General features: G+C 41.3%; 1 protein-coding gene across 1 annotated transcript; it reads right to left on the bottom strand.

Annotated features, from left to right (window-relative positions):
* Positions 1 to 480: 480 nt before the first annotated feature.
* SPATS1 (spermatogenesis associated serine rich 1) lies at positions 481 to 23838 on the bottom strand. Its single transcript, XM_065913315.1, has 9 exons — positions 23748 to 23838; positions 23292 to 23468; positions 13902 to 14046; positions 10928 to 11052; positions 9456 to 9617; positions 5380 to 5500; positions 3928 to 3990; positions 750 to 865; positions 481 to 509 (listed from the first exon to the last, which is right to left on the bottom strand). Exons 2-9 carry the CDS (start codon positions 23404 to 23406, stop codon positions 481 to 483), a joined length of 876 nt encoding a protein of 291 aa, XP_065769387.1. The 5' UTR covers positions 23407 to 23468; positions 23748 to 23838.
* Between the last annotated feature and the right edge of the window lie 224 nt (positions 23839 to 24062).

The raw sequence follows: 24062 nt of genomic DNA, 5'->3' as shown, positions 1-24062 counted from the left end.
CCATTCTGAAGTATAATAGGTATGTAGGAGTAAAGAGATATGATGCCTGTTACTCTCAGATAACTGAGCAAAACAACAATAGTAATAATATGAGAAAAAGAGTGTGTACGCCTTTGGACAAACATTAACTACTGTAGATTCTAAGTGAAGAATATGTAGATGTTTGTTGTACGATTCTCAAAACTTTTATATCAGTAAAGTTTTCAAAATACAAGTGAAGGGAATTCCCTGGTGGTCCAGTGGTTAGAACTCCGAGCTTTCACGGCCGAGAGCCGGAGTTCAGTCCTTGGTCGGGGAACTAAGATCCCACAAATGGCGCGGCGCAGCCAAAAAATAATAACAATGTTTAAAAAGGCAAACCACAGTGATTTTGCATCCAAGTCAAACATTTGATTTAGAACAGTTGCACTAACAGAAGCAATCAACAGGAAAAGGCTCTCCAGGGGCCAGTCAGTGCCTGCTTCCTGGACCTGTTTCTGTTCAGGACTGTCTTGGAAAGTCCAAAGAACCTGTGGATAGAGGCACAGTTAAAGGCTGTGCTCCATCACAAGACCAACAGTTCTTGAACATATACTTGACAGCAACCCACAGCCGTGACATCTGCCCAGGGGCCACCTCGGGGCAAAGGATACCATCCACTCTGGGAGAGGCTCTGCCTCTCTCCTCTCCATTGTGAAGCCTCTCAAAAGCCTGCTCTTCCGGGCTTGCCTTCGGTTGTTATGCTATTTTTTGAAAGTCCTTTGACCCACCAGGAGGTAGCAAACTGTGTAGCAAGGAGATCGCTGGCTGCCAGTCGTCAAGCTCTTCGACTTCTCTTATCTCGCTCTTCAGCATGTTGGCCTTGTCCTTCACCCAGAAAGGCAAGCTGTGGGAAGAAAACAACACCGGAATCCGCCTGATGCAAATTTGCAAACACCTTCAGGAGATAAGGTCCTCCATCCTCCAAAAGTAAGAAGGCCTCCAATTCTAGAGACCAGGTGTCAATGTCAAGCACCATATTGGGACTTCCCTGGTGGTCCAATGGTTAAGAATCTGTCTTCCATACAAGGGACGAGGGTTAATCCAAGTCAGAGAACCAAGATTCCTTATGCCTTGCAACTAAGCTAGCGAGCCTCAACTACTGAGCCTACATGCTCTGGAAGCTGCGTGCCATAACTAGAGAGAAGCTTGAGCTCTGCAATAAAAGATTTTGCATGCCACAACTAAGACCTGATGCAGCCAAATAAATAAATATTTTTTAAAAACCCGTCATATTAGTTGTCGTCACTGTCCCTGCCTCAAACCCATGCCTCTTTTGTGTCCCTCTCTGCCCAGGAATCTGAGCCCTGTAGCCTGCATCAGCTTGACTCCTCCCTGCTGCCACCTTTGAGTTGGGCTTGGCTAGTAGGAAGCACCCACAGGAGATCAGAAGGTGCAAAGACATAGACTGAGATGTGTCTTACTGAGCTCCTTGACTCCCACCCCATCTCCTGAGGTACCCCAGTTCTGGAGCAGCTGTATTCTCCATGGCCACAGCATCTTTACAGAAGCCCTTCTCCATTCTCTCACAGTTCTGTGAACCATGAGCCCTTCTCCTGCTGTTCAGACCTAGACGTTAGTAACAGTTTCCCACTGGTGGGAGTCCCTGGGTGCTTCACCCTCCCATGTGAGTTCCCACAACCTGGTCACTCATTGGTAAACAGTCCTTTCATTAAACTGTCTCCAGAATCCCAGCAAAGTTTCCCTTCTGCTTTCTGCTGGGACCTCAGCTAATACAGATACCGGGCATCCTCCCAGGTCTGTTGAGATTTGAAAAGGGCATACGCTGAGCTGTGCTGTGTGTGATCCAAGAGGTCTTAGGAAGTCTGGCTCCTGGGATGAGTCAGAGCAGGAAGATGAAGAATGCTTTCATCTTTTGGCTGCTGGAATTTTCACATTTGGGGGGAGAAATGCATTATGATTGAGAAAACACCCTGATAAACCTGCTGAAAGTAAGGAAGTCTCTGTAAGAAGACAGAGGAGGATTACCACATGTAGGAATAGATGGGATAGCATTTAAAGCTGACAACACAATAATAATATTGGTTGTTCAGGTTTTTCATAACATCTTGTATAAAAATCCAAACAAACTTTTTGGCCAACCCACTAGAAGCCCAGCTTAAAAAATCAAGGCAAAAAGTAGTATAGGAAGATATCAGTATAAAGAACCAGTAGAACAAAAAACACAAGCATTCCTAAACATCCAAAGAAATAATTTTTTAACTTTTGTTGAAATAAAATGGTGAAAGACTCAGGGTAAATATAATATACATAACACATGTAACAAACTATTCTGACAGAATTTAAATCAAGTCTGTCAAATCAATAAAGGCAAGTGACCCTAAATCACCTCTTAGAGAAACTACTTTTCAAATTGACTCACAGAGAAAAATCCAGTTCTGTTTCTGAGAGAAAGACGTAAAACACAGTCATTTGAAAGTCTAAGAATGGGCAAAAGCATATTAGTCAAATGCAAACAAAACAAAGTAAGAGTTGTAATCTTAATATCTGGCTAGGTATAACACAGGATAAAATGCATTAAATGAGAAAAAACAAAGATATTTTTGCAATGCTAAAGGCTACTAGTAATAAAGACAGAAACACACTAATATTTGGACATTTTAACACACCAACTCTTAGTCCAAGGGGACCAAATGAGCGATCAAGTGGACAAAAATGGGTAAGAAAAAAGTAGGGACTAAACAATAAACAATAAGATAAATTTTCTGGGTGTGTATCTAAATTTGCATTCTGACCAAATAGAATGTACTTTCTTTTTTAAAAATATATATTTACTTATTTATTTATTTGGCTGAATTGAGTCTTAGTTGCAGCTCATGGGCTTAGCTGCTCCACATTACGTGGGATCTTACCAGTTCCCCAACCAGACATCAACCCCACATCTCCTACATTGCAAGGTGGATTCTTAACCAGTGGACCACCAGGAAAGTCCCTAGAATGCACTTTAAAATTCATATGGAAAGAGTCCCAAAACTGAATGTATATTAGCTCACAAGAAAACTATGATAAATTCCATAAAATAAAAATAACAAAAACAATATTTTCTGATCACAAGGTAATACAAGTAAGAATGAATTACAAAATAAAAGCCAAAAAGCTCTCCTACCTAGAAAATCTCCCTATTAAGGAATTCTTTAGTCAAAAGGGAACTATCAGTGGGAATGACAGAATTCTTCAAAAAATAAAGATAACCTACATATCAAAATATTTTGGTTCAGAATGGAGCAGAGCTAAACTATTAGATCAGAAGAATGAGAACTTCCCTGGTGGTCCAGTAGTTGGGACTCCACATTACCAATGCAGGGGGACCCAGGTTCAATCCCTGGTCAGGGAACTAGATTTCACAGGCTGGAACTAAGAGTTTGCATGTAGCAACTAAAGATCCCACGTGCTGTAACTAAAAGATTCAGCACAGCCAAATAAATAAAAACAAATATTTTTTTAAAAGAAAAAATCAGAGGAATGATACTTTCCTCAAATACAAAAATACTAGCTTACTCTATGCCTCTTCAAACTCTTAACCATCCTCCCTGGCTGCACTTATTTAAGTATATGTCTTTTCTTTCCCAACAAACTCTTGTGTTTTGGAAAGCAGGGACCCTGACTGTTTCTCCACATAAAACCCCTCATGGTGCACGCCTAGAATAACACATGGCATCTGGCAGTCTGTCAATCATATCTATTGAAGATGTAAGCAGCCGAGTGGCTAGACTCCACAGACACTTGACCTTCAAAACCAGAAGCCCTCCATTCAAACCGCCTCACCCAACTACCAGGATTCAAAAGGTCCCTATGCCTCAGGTGTCTATGAGCTCCTCCATAGGAGAAAACAAAGAATTGATGTGTTCATAAAGATGGGATGATATGGAATATGTTGAGATAACTCACTTGGGGATTTGTGGAAGAGGCTCAAGTGGAATAAACGTATCAAATTTCTTTTCATAAGGCACTCTGAAAATCAGAAAAGACAACCATCAGATTGGTATGGCTTCTATGGCAAAGACATCAATACTTCATTGTGTTCAATACAGTGTCTTATTTTATTGTTTTAATTGCCATGTATAGGCTTCAAAACCATTAAGGGCCATAATTCTTAGTATTTTTTTATCGCTTTTTGTAAACATCATTAAAACAAACATGATTAATTTTTATTGAGGTATATAGTTGATTTACAATATGTTTAAAGTGGATACATAGTGATATATGATTATTAAAGGTTATACTCCATTCGTAGTTATTATAAAATATTGGTTATAGTCCCTGTAGTTTATATTCTTGTAGCTTATTTATTTTAAACATAGTAGTTTGTACCTCTCAGTCCCCACCTCTATCTTGCCCCTCTCCAACACCCTCTCCCTACTAGTCACCATTAGTTTCTTCTCTATATCTGTGAGTCTTTCTGTTTTGTTATATTTACTTTTTAGTTTGTTTTACTTTTTAGATTCCATATGTCAGTGATATCATAAAGTATTTGTCTTTCTTTTTTTAATATATTTATTTAATACTTATTTATTTAGTTGCAGCTCATAGGATCTTTAGTTGTGGCATGTGGGATCTAGTTCCCTGACAGGGATTGAACCTGGGCCCCTCGGCATTGGGAGCATGGAGTCTTAGCCACTGGGCCATCAGGGAAGTCTCCAGTATTTGTCTTTCTATATTTGACTTATTTCACTAAGCATAATACCTCCAAGTTTATCCATGTTGTTGCAAATGACAAAATTTCACTTTTTATGCTGGAGTATCACTCCATTGTATATATATATATATATATATATGTACATATATATAACACACATATATATATTATATATATATAAACATCTTGTTTATCTATTCATTTGCTGAGATTGTTTCCATATCCTGGTTATTGTAAATAACTGCTGCTATAAGCATTGGGGCGCATGTATTCAAATTAGTGGTTTTGTTTTCTTCGGGACATGACTAATTTTCTAAAATATTTTTAATGTACTACACCAACTATTTTTCTTTTAACTTAATGACCTTCCCTTTCTTGTCAATGCTTAGTTCCAAGTGTAAGTCAACCCTACTAACCAACAATGTGATTCAGAATGAAAATTGAAGCCTTCATATGTGTGGTAATAATAATAGGAACAAAATTAGCAACCACCTTTTTGTAGTCAAGATCCTGTGTATGATCTCAGTTACACACATGCATATATATACATACACTAAGGAAATAGACGTGGACTTTTTTTAGAAATTTTCACCAACTATGTCTTGTTGAGATTCGATCCTTGCAAAATATAATTTATATGTAGCAGAGAGAAATACAATTCCTTTAAAGTTCACTAAATAATGCTAGTATTAACATACACTTACATTGAAAAATTCACTGGTGGGAGAGTTGATCCTGCTTTGTGGAAGCCTTTACTCTGTTCTGGATACATATATGGATTATCTCCTGGAGTTAACTTGGGGATTCCATTCCTGGGGTCAAGAACTGTGAATGGTGTTTAAAAACAAAATCATAAAAAGAGCTGAAGATGGTCCACAGATTTGCTCTAAGTATTGACATGACAATGGAAATAGGATAATTTAGTGTTTTATCATTAGGTACATATAGGTGTGTTAAATGTTCTGTTTATGATTGTTTCACCTTGAGGAGATGAAAAGTGTGAGCCTGAAATAAAGTAAAAGTAAAAAATAAATTTAAAAAACAGATTAAAAAACTTTTTAAAAGTGTGAGCCTATGTTTAAGACATTTTTTTTAAAGGTGTTATGATTACTTTACCCTGGGAAAGAACAATAACTTAGGTTTGGATGGAATGGTTTGGTTTAAAATGAATGATGAATCAAAAGGTATCTGTAATGATGAGCATAAACTCTGACTTGAAATCTTTTCATTGCTAAGCATTAGTGTATTTTGAATCCCTGAATTCCTCAGGGATTAGAGGCGATTTTAACTGGGGCTCTGCCTCTCTGATTGGATCTCAACTAAAAAGGGTCCTGGCTCCTCCTTCTGACTCAAAGACTAGGACAGGGGTTTCCCTGGTGGCGCAGTGGATAAAATCTGCCTACCAATGCAGGGGACATGGGTTTGATCTGTGGTCCAGGAAGATTCCACATGCTGTGGAGCAACTAAGCCCGTGTGCCGTAACTATTGAGTCTGTGCTCTAGAGGCTCGGGGCTGCAACTGCTGAGCCCATGTGCCACAATTACTGAAGCCCTAGCCCGTGCTCCACATGAGAAGCCACCAGAATGAGAAGCCCGTGCACTGCAACTAGAGAGTAGCCCCTTCTCACTGAAACTGGGGGAAAGCTCGTGCAGCAACAAAGACCCAGCACAGCCAAAAATAAAATAATTAATTAAAAAAAAGAAAAGACGGAGGTGGTGCAGCAGTGGGAGGTGGCAGCAGTGGAGTAAACACTGCTTACTCAGCCCATGCTCTGACACCCGACCCAGCCCCTTCCAATGCCCCAGGAACAAGAAACTAACCACATGAGTTCATAGGAAGTCAGGCTGGTACGGGAAGGTCATTTAAACGTGCACCTCCAACACCAGATGCATCTCCTAAGAAAATAATCCTGGTCTGCAAGACTGCCTTGCACAATCCTACACCCAACAAACAGGACTCCTTTTAAAATTTTTATTTATTTTGAAAGTTTTTTTATATATTTGTATTTATTTAGCTGGGCCAGGTCTTGGCCGTGGCACTTGGGAATCTTCAATCTTTTTTGCAGCATGTGGGATCTAGTTTCCTGACCAGGGATTGAACCCAGGCCCCTGCTTTGGGAACACGGAGTCTTAGCAACTGGACCATCAGGGAAGTCTCTCATTTACTTTGTTTTTTGGCTGTGCTAGGTCTTGGTTGCTGCGCGGGCTTTTCTCTAGTTGCAGTGCTCGGGCTTCTGTTGTTTCAGCTCCTGGGCTCTAGAACTCAATAGATGTGGTACAAGGACTTAGCTGCTTAGTTGCTCTGCAGCATGTGGGATCTTCCCAGGCCAGGGATGGAACCCATGTCTCCTGTATTAGTAGGCGGACTCTTTAACACTGAGCCACCAAGGAAGCCCTCGTCGTCTACTTTTAATATATACTTGCAGTTGTCCCTGTTCTGGCCAGTGTGACAAAGAAGAAGTCTCCCAAGGACCATATGGGAAAACTTTTCTTCCTTCTAAAAGGGGAAGGCAACAGCAGATTTTCCTTTTTTATGTCTTTAGTACAATTAAGATGCTTAGAATTACAACAATTATCTTGTAACTATAAGGGGACAAGCATCAAGACAAAAAAATTCAACATAACGAAGAATGGTAATACATCAAAAAATCCAAAATGAGCCTGTAACTTTGATGACATCATTGGACAACCAGACCAAATAGGTCACCTAGATACCAAAGCTTCTTGTTAATTACTTTAAAGATACCTTACAATTTAAGTCTCTGATGATTTGATTTTTCTCTTACTTGTGGCCAAAAGCATGCCTAAGTAATAGACAGCTAAACTTAGCCCCTTCTTGGTTTTTCTCAGTTGTTCCAGATTTAAACCAGTTTAATGAATACTTGCTGTTCCTCCCTAGGATTGCATCTCAGGAGTGAGAAGTTAGAAAGTGCACAGCAGGCTTACATGACATCAGGATCTATGAGAAGGCTCTGGGTCCTGGGTCACCATCTGCAAACCACACGGGTACCTGCTGCTCTCTGAGAGCTGGCATCTATTTCTGTTGTCTACTAAAATGGGCCATCTAGTCTGATCCTCTGAAGCCATCCCTGTCTGCCATGCATCAGGTGAAACACGCATTTATTCCCATATGACTCCTGGCTTGGTGGCTGACAGTGGACCCTACGGCGGCCTCCAGGCATTCCAGCTGTATAACCAGTTCTCCTGGCTTGTTCGCTTGCTCTCTCTCTCTCTTTCTCTCTGTCCTAAGCTCCACAGTCTTTACAGGGCACAGAAATGCTGCTATTCATCCATATCTCCTGGATGGATGAGACCCTCAGGGGACTTTCTCTCCAAACATTGCCCAGATCACCATTGTCTGCGCACAGTCAGGAGAGATGCCACTTCATCTGGAAGCTCAAGGTCTTCCCCCAGCCACCCTGTGAGGCAGAAGCCCCAACTAGACTCACGCCCCCTCAGCCACTAGATTTTGATCTCAGGAGTTGGATAGGACACAGAACTCCTCAAAATCCCCGTATCAGTGACTACTTTCTCACCTCCTCTAGTCTGGCTTTTGGGGTATTCTCTATCCATGCAAGGGCTTCCCTGGGGACTCAGTGGTAAAGAATCCACCTGCCAATGCAGGAGACATGGGTTCAATCCCTGGGTCAAGAAGATGCCCTGGAGGAGGAAATGGCAACCCATTCCAGTATTCTTGCCTAAAAAATCCCATGGACAGAGGAGCCTAGAGAGCTACAGTCCATAGGGTCGGGCAAGAGTTTGACATGACTTAGCAAGTAAATAACAACTACCCAAGGAAAAGCCTTGGTTTTCAAAACTACTTGTCTCTGCTGTGAGTTTAAAAGTCTATTTTAAAACTCAAAAAAAACCCCGAGAAGTTTCTATTTCTTTCTCTTTGTATACTGGAGTGGGTAGCCTTTCCCCTCTCCAGGGGCTCTTCCCAACCCAGGGATCAAACCCAGGTCTCCCACACTGCAGGCAGATTCTTTACCAGCTGAGCCACCAGGGCAAGCCAACAATCCTGGAGTGGGTGGCATATACCTTCTCCAGCGGATCTTCCCAGGAATTGAACTGGGGTTGCCCGCATTGCACACAGATTCTTTACCAGCTGAGCTACCAGAGAAGCCCTATTTTCCTATGACAGCAATCTTATTCTTCCCTGAAGCACCTGCTGACTCCTATACAGGTATTTCTTAGAAGCGTGTGCCATAAATGGTCCCTTGGTATTCAGAAATTCTTTAGGGTCTTTCAATAAACTTATAATGGCTAAGTTGGAACAGAGAACTCACCAAATCACCAGCTGAGGAGATATATGTATACACTTCCTTATCACATCTACCTTTCATTAAATCAGCTACAAAACAACAACACACACTGAAGCTAAGGTTTACAGGATGTTTTCCTTGTAAAGAATCGAAAATACGATTTAAATGCATGTGACAAGCAGCATCTAATTGAAACATGAATTCTTTTCCTCGGACTTCAATGGAGGTTTCTATTAATAAGTATCCGAGACAACTTATCTGATGACTTAAATATCACATTAGCATTTTATGAAACTCAGAGAAAAACAAAAATGTGGATCAGCATATGGTGTGAATTCTTTGCCAAAAAGTGCAGCCTGCCAACCATCCCCTTGTTTTTCCTATTTTCCTGGCTGCAGCTGGATGACACAGTGACCCCCTAGGTCTGCCCCAGCCACACAATGCTGGGCCGCCAGAATGACAACTCACGAGTATTCTGGGGCATTGCACAATGAAGATTCAGGAGGAAAACGTTACCATATTTCTTTCTCCCAAGGCTCTTGTCCACTATCCTCTCTGACAGAGACCTCCTATTGCCGAGGAAGACCCCGTTAAAGAAACACTGCTTTCCAACATGGTAGGTGTGGATGTTGCTGCTAAACCTTGGATAAAATGTCCACTCAGGACGCTGCCCATCTTCTGCAAGACATCAGAAATGCTTCCATCAGCACTGCTCCCAGCCTCACAGTGTAGCTGGATAACAAAATAGTATGAAGCCCCACCCCCACCCCCAGGTCTCTCTGGCTATGCAGCGTGTATCAATGTGTGTAGTTCGGTAATTCTAAATCAGGGGCAGTGTTAACCTCTATGGGACTAGGCACAAAAGAAGGGAAGTAGAGAGAAAGCTATCTAAGAGGGCTCTTCTTTGTTTCCTTTTTACCTTCCCTTTCAAAAATAAAGCCAGTTTTATGGTTGGAAGTGATGTATGGGTTAGGAAGCTCAGAGACAGTTTTACAAACATCTGTGAGCCAATCTTCACTCTAATAAATGTGTAGGAATAGAAAGCCCATCAGGGGAAGGGCTGGAACACCCATGGCATCTTAACCAGATGGCACATGCACAGGCTACAGAAACCCAGAGAGATGCAATGTGTTTAGGACCAAGGAGAAAGGCTGCTCTGAGACCTCAGGCTAGCTACTGGACTTCTCAGCGCCTCTGTTTCTTTGTCCGACCCTTTTCCTATAAAACTGCTCAAGTCATTTTAAACAGTAAAAGATCTCCTACAGCTTACAGCTCTAGGGTTGCTTAAGAAACTCTTGTCTCCTTGGTGGCCGTGAAGGACCAGAGGCTTTGGAGGCAGGCATGTTTGAGTTCTAATCCCATCCCTTCACTTCCTAACTATGTGTGCTTGTGGGGGTGACTGAATCTCTCCAGCCTCAGTTTCCTTCTGTGTAAAACAGGTAGGTCTGTATTAGCCACACAGGTCTATATGTATTGACACAGAAAGAATCCATGATCTATTTATACTTTGAGTGAAAACAATACTTTGAAAATAATTTGTGTACTACTTTCTATCAGTGAAAATATTGTGGTATATTACAATCCATAAATATATATATGTAAAACATATATATGTTTATATGTATACAAATATATTTCAAATACATATACATTTACATTTCAAAATTCTCGAAGAATAGATATCAAACTCTTCACAGCTATGGAGCAGAATAGGGGGATGATTAGAAAATATTGGGGAAGGGGTTTTCATACTCTACATGTTTCTTTATTATTTTAATATTTTATTATAGTACTTTTATGTTTATAAGGCATTATTTTTGCAAAACATATAACAGTAGCTGCCCCGCAGAGTTGTGAGAATTAGAGATGAAGTATGTTGAGTGCCAGGTACCTAGTGGATCTTCTGTGAATGGCACCCAACAGTGTGGCAGCCTTCTGCAAAGACCCTGGGCATGGAGACAATGGAAGAGGACCTATGATCTACTTACTTGTCTGCAACTTGAGCAGGCTGAATTCCTGGGGATATTTATCCTTTTGGACTTCAGACAATGAAGTTTCAGAGGAGTGATCAGAATGTGAGGAGGAGGATTTCAGATCCAACTCTGCAGCAGGGCTGGAAAGGAAGCAGAAGGATGAAAATGTCAATGTGCTTAAATTGGAAGTTACAACCTGATCTTACATCTCTTACACTAGAATTGCCCTCATGTATGAAAACTAGGACTACTCTTCACTAAAAGTCCAAGAGCATATAATTTATTTATTCACAATTTGAGGGGATTGAAATAAATTCCAAAGATACATGCTTAAAGGCAGTTTGGTGTTCAAAAGTTAAATATAGAATTATCATATAACCCAGAAATTCCACTCCTGGCATACACCTAAACATTAGGCTGAATAAAAGAAGCCAAACACAAAGACCATATATTGGTGACTCCACTTATATGAAATATCCAGAACAGGTAAATCCACAGAGATAAAATTAATGGTTATCCAGGGCTGGAGGGATAGGGGACATGAGGGTGACAGGTTTCTTTAAGGAGGCAATAAAAATGTCCTAAAATTGATTGTGATAATGGTTGTATTATTAAACTGGTGAATTACATGGTATATGAATTATGCTTCAACTAAAACTGCTACCAAAAAATGCATGTCCAATAAAATCATTAAATGGAAATAAAAAATCAATCAGTATAAAGAAAAGAGAAAGAAATAATCAAAAACAAGCCTCGACTGAAATGGCTATAACAGACCACTATGTTTAGTACGGAACTTCCTGGCAGTTAAAAATGCCTGCAATGAGCTATTGTGGGCATCAACAGAAAAAGCCATCACTTCTGGTCTTAGTGGCCTAGCATTTGATAGATGGCCTTGGACAATGCTTTCAGGTAGAGTTATCTGTTATCAAGTCATAGGATCTTTTTTTATAATATTATGTCACCCTGATATTGGAATCATTTCAAACCAACTTCATGTTGATCATTTTGTTTGCTACTGACAAAAAAATCCTGTTACTATAGGTGGGGCCAGTAGCATCATTTCCATTTGCAAAGGAAGTGAGCCCTCAAAGAAACTCACAAAGCACATCCTAGAGAGGGGCCGAGCTGGATCTGCAGGTTAACTCTGGACTACGTTGCCTAAAAATCAAAAGAACCCTGGGTCCATAATTCGCAGTCTTGCATAGTCCAACTTCAGTTTTAAGTAAACAGTCCCATACTAATGTCTTTGAACTTCCATAGTGTGCAGATAAAGCAAAAGAGCCAACAACTCAGAGTCCACCCTCCCAATTCCAAATGTATGATAACTTTGACACTGGGTGATATATGGCTCTCCTAAATACTTTTTATATATTTGGGTTTGCTGAATTAACTGTTTAGAAAACATTGCCAAGATAAAGGAAACATTCCAAAAGAACTTTAGGACTATATAACCTACTTGTTTCACTCGACAAACACGTATCTGATTACATTTTGGGACAAGCATTGCTCTAGACACTGGGGATCCAAACAGTCCCTGCTCTCAGGGGCTTAGGGTCAAGGGGAAGAGGACATGGACAGATAAACAGGTGACTGTGAAAGAGTGGGTAAATGCAGAGTTGGAAAAAACAGGTTTTGCAAGAAAGTAGTATAATATGATCTTAACTGTGAAAAATAATTACATATTTCCATGCATAAGAAATAGATTTTTCTTTCATGCATATAAAAAACGTTAACACCAATTCTCTAAGAGATGAGATCACCGTGGTGGTTGTTTTTTATACTGTTTTTTATATTTTCAAAATTCCTATAATGAACTTAAGTAACTTTGTTTTTTAATTTAATTATGTGTTTATGGCTGTGCTGGGTATCTGGTGCGACACAGGCTTTTCTCCAGCTGTGGCTTCTTCACTGAGGTGACTTCTCTCGTTGCGCAGCACAGGCTCCAGGGCTCAGTCCTTGCAGTTCCCCGACTCTAGGACTGCACGTGGACTCAGTCCAACTGCACATGGACTCAGCAGTTGGAGTGCAAGGGTTTAGTCGCTCCCTGGTATGTAGGCTCTTCCTGGACCAGGGATTGAACCCATGTCCCTTGCATTAACAGGAGGATTCTTCACCACTGAGCCACCATGGAAACCACTAAATTACCTTCCTTACAACAAAAACTGTTAGAAAAAGTTTTTTTAAGACTTTGTATCATAAGAAATCAAACAGAGCAAAGTATATAAAACAGCACAGTGTTACAAATACTTATAAAGCCAACATTCAAGACAAGAAATAACACATGGCCAGCCCTTTCCTCCCACTCCCCGGAAACCATCTGTGTCCCTTTCCCAGAGAGGTAACCACAGTCCTGACTCTTGACTGTCACAGTAACCATTTCTTTGCTGTCCTTTAAGAGTTTACCACCAGAACTTCCTTGGTGGTCCAGGGGTTAAGAACCTGCCTTCCAATGCAGGGAACACAGATTTGGTCCCTGGTCAGGAAACTAAAGTCCCACACGCCCTGGGGCAACCAAGCCCACACGCCACAAGGAATATCCATGTGCCACAACTAAGACACAATGCAGTCAAAAACAAAAATGACATAAATGAATATTTTTTAAAAGGTTTACCACCTGTGTGTATATATTTGTATTCCTAAAAATATGTAGTTTAATTTCACCTTCATAATAGCCAGCCCTTGCACAGTCTGTGTTTTATGCCAAGGAGTCTTCTAATCACTTTATTTGTATTACCTCATTTCATCCTCACAACAATCTCCTGAAGTATTACCCTCTCTCCATTTTGCAGATAAGAAAGCTGAGGCCCAGGGAGGTGAAGTAATTTGCCCAAATTCACACAGATACCAACTGACAGAGTGAGATGTGAACCCAGACTGCCTCCGGAATCCATGCTCTTGTAAACACGTCATACTCCCTCTCAGACTGTTGGTCCCTTGGTTAGAATTGACCCCAATGTTTACGGCTCTTCCCTGGACCCTTACTTACTCTAGGTGGACAAGGCCTCTGCAAGGGCTGAGAGGCTTACCGACACTCAGACCTGTTGCGGTAGATGAAGGGCTGACCCTTCTGCCAGATGATGTTACGTTGGCAAAGCATCCCTTAGATTCCAGAAGATCATTGTGCTTGGTATCTGAAACACACAGATATCGCCACTGGATTACATTCATGAAACTACCTCCCACTCGATCTTGTTCCCCAGATGGTAAATAATTTCTTTAAAAAAAAAAAAACTATAAGAACATTCTCAGAAATAAGAGTCAGACTTCTCTGATGCTGGAGTACATTTTTAGAATGACTGCTGTCCCACCTACCATTTCATGATTCACATGTGTGGCATCTACTGGGCACCTCTGCAAATTCCCACCACCCATCAGTGGGACTACCCCTTAGCCAGGTTCTATTCATTTCCTATCAACTCCCCCTCAAATCCATTTACCAAGTGAATCACATCCTTCCCACACTTGTCAAGTCCCAACTCTATTACCAAACACCTCACTCTTAAGAGGACTTTGCCTGTGACTCTATAAAGTTTAAAGTTTAAATTCTACAAAATCTGTCCTCTCACAATACCCCCATGCTGGAGTTTCTCAGGGTAAGAACTGTTGCATCAGAGTTACCTTAGAGGCCTGTTAAAAGTACAGATTCCCAGGATAAAGAAGATGTGATACATAAATACAATGGAATATTACTCAAGCCATTAGAGAAAATGAAATAACATCATTTGCAGCAACATGGATGGGCCTGGAGATTGTCATATGAGTGAAGTCAGACATCCCTTATAAAAACGTGGAGTCTAAAAAAAGAATGATACAAATGAACTTATTTACAAAACAGAAACAGACTTACAGACTTAGAGAAAAAATTTATCACTGCTAGTAGTCTAACCCTTATGAATATACAGTGGAAGTGAGAAACAGATTTAAGGGACTAGATCTGATAGACAGAGAGCCTGATGAACTATGGAAGGAGGTTCGTGACATTGTACAGGAGACAGAGATCAAGACCATCCCCATGGAAAACAAATGCAAAAAGGCAAAATGGTTGTCTGAGGAGGCCTTACAAATAGCTGTGAAAAGAAGAGAAGCAAAAAGCAAAGGAGAAAAGGAAAGATATTCCCATTTGAATGCAGAGTTCCAAAGAATAGCCAGGAGAGATAAGAAAGCCTTCCTCAGCGATCAATGCAAAGCAATAGAGGAAAACAATAGAATGGGAAAGACTAGAGATCTCTTCAAGAAAATTAGAGATACCAAGGGAACATTTCATGCAAAGATGGGCTCAATAAAGGACAGAAATGGTATGGACCTAACAGAAGCAGAAGATATTAAGAAGAGGTGGCAAGAATACACAGAAAAACTGTACAAAAAAGATCTTCACGACCCAGATAATCACAATGGTGTGATCACTCACCTAGAGCTAGACATCCTGGAATGTGAAGTCAAGTGGGCCTTAGAAAGCATCACTACGAGCAAAGCTAGTCGATGTGATGGAATTCCGTTGAGCTATTTCAAATCCTGAAAGATGATGCTGTGAGAGATGATTGCTGCACTCAATATGCCAGCAAATTTGGAAAACTCAGCAGTGGCCACAGGACTGGAAAAGGTCAGTTTTCACTCCAATCCCTAAGAAAGGCAATCCCAAAGAATGCTCAAACTACTGCACAATTGCACTCATCTCACACACTAGTAAAGTAATGCTCAAAATTCTCCAAGCCAGGCTTCAGCATTATGCGAACCGAGAACTTCCAGATGTTCAAGCTGGTTTTAGAAAATGCAGAGGAACCAGAGATCAAATTGCCAATATCCGCTGGATCATCAAAAAAGCAAGAGAGTTCCAGAAAAACATCTATTTCTGCTTTATTGACTACGCCAAAGCCTTCGACTGTGTGGATCACAATAAACTGTGGAAAATTCTGAAGATGGGAATACCAGATCACCTGACCTGCCTCTTGAGAAACCTGTATGCAGGTCAGGAAGCAACAGGTAGAACTGGACATGGAACAACATACTGGTTCCAAATAGGAAAAGGAGTACATCAAGGGTGTATATTGTAACCCTGCTTATTTAACTTATATGCAGAGTACATCATGAGAAACACTGGTCTGGAAGAAGCACAAGCTGGAATTAAGATTGCCGGGAGAAATATCAATAACCTCAGATATGCAGATGACACCACCCTTATGGCAGAAGGTGAAGAGGAACTAAAGAGCCTCTTGATGAAAGTGAAAGAGGAGAGTGAAAAAGTTGGCTTAAAGCTCTACATTCAGAAAACTAAGATCATGGCATCTGGTCCCATCACCTCATGGGAAATAGATGGGGAGAGGGTGGAAACAGTGTCAGACTTTATTTTTTGGGGCTCCAAAATCACTGCAGATGGTGACTGCAGCCATGAAATTAAAAGACGCTTACTCCTTGGAAGGAAAATTATGACCAACCTAGATAGCATATTAAAAAGCAGAGACATTACTTTGCCATGTAATGGCAAGATCCGTCTGGTCAAGGCTATGGTTTTTCCAGTGGTCATGTATGGATGTGAGAGTTGGACTGTGAAGAGAGCTGAGCGCCGAAAAATTGATGCTTTTGAACTGTGGTGTTGGAGAAGACTCTTGAGAGTCCCTTGGACTGCAAGGAGATCCAACCAGTCCATCCTGAAGGAGAGCAGTCCTGGGTGTTCACTGGAAGGACTGATGCTGAAGCTGAAACTCCAATACTTTGGCCACCTCATTTGAAGAGTTGACTCATTGGAAAAGACCCTGATGCTGGGAGGGATTGGGGGCAGGAGGAGAAGGGGATGACAGAGGATGAGATGGCTGGATGGCATCACCGACTCAGTGGGCATGAGTTTGAGTAATCTCTGGGAGTTGGTAATGGACAGGGAGGCCTGGCATGCTGCAATTCATGGGGTCGCAAAGAGTCGGACACGACTGAGCAACCGAACTGAACTGACTGACTGACTGGGGCAAAATGGGGGACGGGATCGTTAGGGAGTCTGGGATGAACACTGCTATATTTAAATTGGATAACCAACAAGGACCTACTGTATAGCCCAGGAAAGACTGCTCCATGATATGTGGCAGCCTGGGACGGGAGGCGAGTTTAGAATAGACACATATATTTGTATGGCTGAGTCCCTTTGCCGTCCACCTGGAACTATCACATTGTTAATTGGCTATACTCCAATATAAAATTAAAAGTTTTTTTAAAAAGAAAAAAATACTCGTCATCTAATTAGTGACGCGCATGAATGGATGAACGAGATAAAAAAAAAAATAAATAAATAAAAAGAAAAAAATATATAGATTACCAGAATAAATGGAAAAAAGGGGGTGCTAAAATAGACATGAGTTTGAGTAAACTCCGGGAGTCGGTGATGGACAGGGAGGCCTGGCGTGCTGCTGTTCATGGGGTCGCAAAGAGTTGGACACGACTGAGCGACTGAACTGAACTGAACTGAACTGAAAATAGATAACTAACAAGGACCTGCTGTAAAGTACAGGGAACTCTGCTCAATACTCTGTAATAATCGAAATGGGAAAAGAATTTTAACAAGAGTAAATACATGTCTGTGTATAACTGACTCACTTTGCTATACACCTGAAACTAATACAACATTGTTCATCAACTACACTCCAATATAAAAATTAAAATTAAAATATAAAATATAAATTTTATAAAAATTAAAATTAATATAAAAAATTAAATGGGGGTGTGGGAGAAAAAATAACATAAAACATTAAAAAATAAGAAATAAATCAAAAATACCGATTCCCAAATCCCATTACAGACCCATCAAACTGGAATCTTGGTCAGTGAATCCTGGGAATCCATATTTTGAAGAACCCTCACTCCCTCAGTAGTTCTTAGGTTCATGTCTGGCAGTGAAATTCCTCCTCTTCAAGCCCAGTTCCATCACTGCACTCATCTATCCTTCTCCTCTTCTTGATTCTCCACATGCATCCAATGATGAGAATCAACTTGGGACACTTGTTCAACATGCAGATTCCGGGGCTCTACGGGGAGGGGGGGGCGGCAACTCAGGAATGTGTATGTTTAAGAAGCACCTCGGGTGATTCTCAGAGCCAGCCAAGTGTGGGAAGAGCTGTTTTGGCACAAGGCCCTGAGCCATGACTTGGAGGAGGGCATGGCAGCCCACCCCAGTATTCTTGCCTGGAGAATCCCAATGAACAGAGGAGCCTGGCGGGCTGCAGTCCACGAGGTCGCAAAGAGCTGGACATGACTGAGCGACTAAGCACAGCGTGGCATGCAGCCTAGGGCAGCCCTCCGTACATGAGGGCCGACTGGTTGCTTGAGGGGTGACTAGTTGGGATGGAGTGGGACCCAGTGGAGGGCAGAGCTGTGAAGAAAGAGCACAAGTCTCCAGCAGCCCCAGATATGGAGCCACAATATGGTATCAAGAACATAATACAGACCACACTCTCTGACCACATGCAATACTATTAAAAATCAATAACAAAAAGACAGCCAAAAAAAAAAAAAAAAAAGACAGCCAAAAAACACCCATAAGCTCGGAAACTCAAACCACATCTCCAAACATTTCACATAATAGAAGAGAGCATAATGTGACTTATGAGGTACTTAATGATCAATGACATAAGTACAATATATTTCAAAACTTGTAGATTCAACTAAAGCAGTAATTAGAACCGAGAGCCTTAAATGCATACACTGTATTTTACTGAATGTAAGACACCATCAGTTGTAAAAACATTATTATTTTATGGGCCACAAAGAACAGAGGCTGCCAGTTAAATTATGACACATGCTTTATCATTTTGGACTTTTATATTTATTGAAGAATCCTTTTAGACTTACTTAGGTATAGATTTTAATCCTGTGCATATTTAAATAAGGAAAATAAAAGCAAAATGAAATGGCTAAAAGCACTCGTGGGGCTTTCCAGATGGTGCTAGTAGTAAAGAATTGCCTGTCAATGTGGGATACGCAAGAGACTCGGGATTGATCCCTAGGTCAGGAAGATCCCCTGGAGTAGGAAGTGGCAACCCACTCTAGTATTCTTACCTGGAAAAATCCATGGACAGAGGAAAGGAGTCGGACAAGACTAAGCGACTGAGCACAAGGCATTCTTAAACCTTACGCACATTCAAAAGTCTTATTATTGAATCACTTTTCACCTCAATCCCTAATGTCCACATTTTCCACCAAAATTGATCTCAATGCAAGAAGAATGTAGGTGACAGAGCATTTCTTAAGTGCCTCTGGAATTTTCTTCCAAACCACAGACACACCTCTACGTTATTCAGTGCTCATCCAGCAAAGTGTATACCAACTACTTCACAGGGGCTACTGGGCCCATGGCACTGGTAAGACCCATCCAACTTCAGAGACACAAGCTGTGAAAAATGTCCATCTTACAAGTGATAGGTTATAGTGTCAGAAAACAAAGATTCTAAAATTAATGACCTAAACTTTCAATTCAAGATATAAGGGGGAAAAGACAAATGCCTCAAAATGATAAGGAAAGAAATAATAAAATAAAAGCAGAAATGAATGAAATAAAGATGATTATCAGAATTAGCAGTTCATGAAAAAAATTTAAAATGTAGATAAAGTTCAAGAAAAAATTTTTAATATAAGTAAACAGTATAAGAAATGAAAAAGAGGCCATAATTACAAATAAAACAGAAATAATTTTACCCATAAAGAAATTGAGTACCAGAAATATCAAATAACTTGCACAAGTTTACAGAGCAATGGAGTATAATGCATAAAATGTAGTTTAGGGTCTTCCCTGGAGGTACACTGGTTAAGACTCTGAGCTTCCACTGCAAGGGGCATGGGTTTGATCCTTGGTTGGGGAACTAAGATCCCCACGTACTACACAGTGCAGCCAAAAAACCAAAACAACAAAAAATGTAATTTAATGTTGCAATAATCATGATGGAACTGACACAAACCCTGACAGGTAAATCAATAGAACAAAACAGCAAATGTAGCTAGAATAAAATTTTATGTGATAGTAGTGGCATTTTATCACAGTGAAGAAAGAATGGATCATTCAAAAAAATATTTCTGTAACAACTAATTAACCATTTGGAATAAAAATAAAATTAAACCTCCCTTATCCCTAAATAAATTTCAAATGAATTATAAATTTCAATACAAAAATTAAAAGATGTATCTGAAAAAATAATAAGTGAATGTTTAAATAATGTTAGAGTGGGGAAGTTACTTCTAAGAAAGGTATCAAATACAGGGGAAAAAAAAGATGCACAGATTTGAATACACACACATTTAAAACTTTCATAGCAAACTATAAATAGATTCATAACATACAGGATATAAAAAGAGCTAATAATCATGACAAAGCATGAGTTTTTAAAAATTTATAAGATGAAAATCTTATACCCAACAGGAAAAAAAAATGAGCAAAAGACATAATTAGGTAATTCACTAAACACACACATATAGACAATGTATGTTTGGGGAAAAAAATTCATCCTTACATTAGTAAAAGAGCTGAACTTAAAATAAGATGTTATTATTATTTGCTATCCATTTACAAATACCTAAGGCTGGCACAGCTTGGAGGAATGACATTCTTGTACACTGCTGATGAAAAAATCTCCATCTTACTGAAGAGTAATTTGCCCATTTATGTCCTCCAAAATCTATGAGAAGGGCTCTTTCATTCCAAGGTTCTACTTTCAGTAACATATCTCTGATAAGGGTATAAAATGTATATATAAAGATGCAGAAAGGATCCAAATATGTAAAGGAAAAAATAAGATTAAGAGCAGAGATGTCTTCTGGGTTGAGCCTCATATCAGTTTTGAGTTACTTATCATAGCATTTACTTATGATAATACTTGCCGTAGGTTTTAACAGGGACTGCCTTTTCTAAATAGTTCACATTGTATATTGTATTCAGCCACTAGGGGGACTGGCGAATTCACCAAAGCAAGGATTGTTTGCTAAGGATGGTATCAGAGGGGGCCCTCTCACAAGTTTTGGGGTTTGTTTTATTTTGAGAGGTAAAATGTAAATATATTATGCAACCCTAAGCAGCAAGCCAGTGAAATCATATCTACAAATTCAGCCTATTTCCCTGTTTACTTAAGAAGTTTTGTGATGGCAACATTCTGGAAAGCAGCCTGCAGCTGCCTAACAGCAGACTCTGCAGACTTTGACCAGCAAGGGCCAGAAGAGGGATCTGTCTGCTCAACTGGCACTTTCTCCAGAACCGGCTGACTTCTGGGAATTCCTAGAAGAACCTCAGCCTCAAACATGACCTGGAGACACTTAAGCCTGACCCCAGGCGGCCTCTCCACATCTCCTCAGGTGGGAGAAGAGGACTGGAAATGCAAGTCTGAACCTTCCCATTCTGCTATTGATGCCTCCACTATGTAGAGTAACATCAAGTTACTTTCAGCAAGTCAGTGACCTGTTGTGCCCAGCTCACAATGCTGGCCCCACCTCTCTATCTAGCACTGTAGCCTGAGACATGGTAAGTTAAAGAACATCCTTCTTGAAAGGGTCACCATTTATCATGCTCATTGTTACTCAAATGCAAAAGATATCCAGTGAGCCATGAACTTGAAAATCCTAAGTCAAAACACTTCGAGACAAAAAAAAAAAAAAAAAGATGGTCCAACCTAAGAGAAAGTTTTGATGACTAGAAAGGAATTGAGGGGGGGAAAAAATCTGTTTCAGAAGAAAGTCTGTCTCTTTGGTACCATCTGTGAAATTCACAATAATTATTTCCGTTAGGCAGGAATAACACCTTACGTAACCAAGGCACTTTCACAAGGCTTGTCATCTCAGCTGAGTTACACAATAGCACTGTCTGGCGGGGAGAAAATAATATAGCAAGCCAAGTTAGCTTCTTGTGAATACTCTTTAACCAAACACTCGGTTTCCAATCCCTGTTTATCTGCTCGACAAATGAACGAAAGATTTAGGACAGTGGTTTTTAACCCTTTTTTGAATCACAGACTCCCCCCCAAGAAATAAAGAAAATCTTGGGTCCTCTCTGCTGGAAAAATGCATACACACCCAGAGTTGTGCACTCAGTCTATGCTGGTTCATGGATCCATGTTCCTTTCCTTACTGAAACCTGTGGACTCCATGTGAAGCTGAGCTCAGATGTGGTCTCCTGAGTAGACACACCTCTCCAGCAGAAAAGGAAGTCATGGGTCTCTGGTTAATGTGGCGTGGCAACCTCAGGGGCTGGTGTTCTTCCAGGAGCCCTAACCTAGAAACCTGAAACCCTTTTACCCACCCTTAAAATAGCAGCATCATTCTTCAGGCCTGGTCAACCTGAAAACTGCAGAACATTCTGGAGCTTAAAGCTAGAATCCCAGAACCTTTTTCTCCTTGCTGAACTAGCCACATTGGGCAATTAGTGGCTCTAATTTCTACTGCTCCGCTGGCCCTGCTTGTAAGAAAAAGTGAAAGTCTGAGTCACTCAGTGGTGTCCGACTCTTTGCCACCCCATGGATGGCAGCACACCAAGCCCCTCTGTCCATGGGATTCTCCAGGCAAGAATACTGGAGTGACAACATGTCATTCCCTTCTCCAAGAGATCTTCCCAACCTAGGGATTGAACCACAGTCATTGTGGGCAGATTCTTTACCGTCAAAGGCACCAGGGAAGCCCCAGTTGTGGGTAGGTAGTAAATCATACCGCCACCGTCTCCCTGCATTTGTAAATGGAGGGATCACAGACCTGGAATACAGAAGACCAAAGACCAAGCTCTAATGGGTAGCGATGGAACGTTCTACACTCTCTTTTTGCGGCATGAAGGCTACCCACTTACATGTACTCACTCGGGGGTTTTCTGAGAGATTGTGGATGTTTTGCTCCACAGCACTGTTCTTTAAAGGCAAATGTACCCCTAAACATTCTCTTCAGCCATAAAAATCAATCACAGAGCACCCATCCACTGTTTAATTTAAACCTTTCATTAAAGTGTTCCTCATTTCTACCTGAGCTGTCCCATCCAAAGAACAGTGCCACAAATCTGATACATGAGCAAAGAGAAAGAAAAAGAGGGGGCCTGGGTTTGGAGACGGGAAGACTCATGTCAAATCCCAGCTTTATCATGTATTGACTCACACACTGGGCAGGTCAAACCTACGTCCTCCTTCATTCTTTGTAATATACCTCTCGGTGAGATATATTAGGAGATCCAGGGAGGTCATTTGTGAGAACTTCTGCTTCGATGCTGCTCTCTGCCGTACCAGATCTTGGGTTAATATAGACAGTATCAATACAACTAGTCCCTATTACAGGGTCCCAAACTAGCCTTCTTTTAAACGTCAAACGATAGCTTCTGGCTCAGTGTACTTAGCTGGGGCAACCAAATCCCAGTCAGCCCTCCTGGTTTTTTAAACTCAACTGTATCTCTTCTCTCCCGTGGTGATGTCAGAGTCTCCTTTGTCTTGAACCTTCTTCAGGTCTCCGCTGTGGAGGGAGCGGAGACGACAGCCCCCAGGACCGCTTCCAGCGTCCATGGACTCAGCCGTGCAGAGGCTGATTTAAATATTAAAAAGCGAGCCGGAGACAAAGAAAAGACCTTTGTTTTAAAAAAAAAAAAAAAAAAAAAAAAAAGTATCAGTCAAAGGAAGCAGAAACTTCAGGGGCCACTGAAAGTCGAGAGGGCAGGCCGGCCTCTTGGTCAAGGCTTCCCTCGCTTTCTCTGACTGGGCGTTTCCGGGTTCGGAGCTCCCGGCCCTGGCCCCGCCCACCGAGAGGCCCCTTCCCTTCCTCCGCTGGGTGGTCCACCCCTGCCCCCGCGGGGGCCTGGCTCTACGCTCCGAGGCCTCCAAGGAGGATACGGCCGCCATCGACGCACCAACCCCAACCGGCAGCCGAACTGCAGGCCGAGGATCCGGGAGCCAAGGGCAAGAGGGACGCCGCGGCCACCTGCCTCAGCCGCGGAGGCGCGTTCCGGGGTCGCCAGGACACCGGCCCAGCCACGCGCGCCGCCGCCTCCCGCCAGGCGGTGCTTCCGGTCCCCGTGGCTTCCCCCGGCTCTCTGAGCCGCCGCACGTGATGGAGTCTTTTGAAGGAGCAAAACCGGAGTCTCTAGCCCTGTCGGGGCGTGGTGGGCAAGGACCACTGAAAAAGTGGCTTTGTGTTTATGATTTTTTTTTTTTCTTTTTCTTTT

The sequence above is a fragment of the Muntiacus reevesi genome, chromosome 20 (assembly GCF_963930625.1).
Source record: "Muntiacus reevesi chromosome 20, mMunRee1.1, whole genome shotgun sequence".
Taxonomy (NCBI): Eukaryota; Metazoa; Chordata; class Mammalia; order Artiodactyla; family Cervidae; genus Muntiacus; species Muntiacus reevesi.
The sequence above is the reverse complement of the archived record's forward strand: the minus strand, read 5'-3'. Positions and strand labels throughout refer to the sequence as shown.

What these genes read in the sequence shown, in the direction of transcription:
- SPATS1 (XM_065913315.1), bottom strand. Translation starts at nt 23,406, where the DNA reads ATGGACGCTGGAAGCGGTCCTGGGGGCTGTCGTCTCCGCTCCCTCCAC. An exon ending in AGAGGCCTTGTCCACCTAGA is followed by an intron (nt 11,053 to 13,901) that starts GTAAGTAAGGGT and finishes CTTCCTTTCCAG; the next exon opens with CCCTGCTGCAGAGTTGGATC. An exon ending in CCACCAGTGAATTTTTCAAT is followed by an intron (nt 3,991 to 5,379) that starts GTAAGTGTATGT and finishes TCTGATTTTCAG; the next exon opens with AGTGCCTTATGAAAAGAAAT.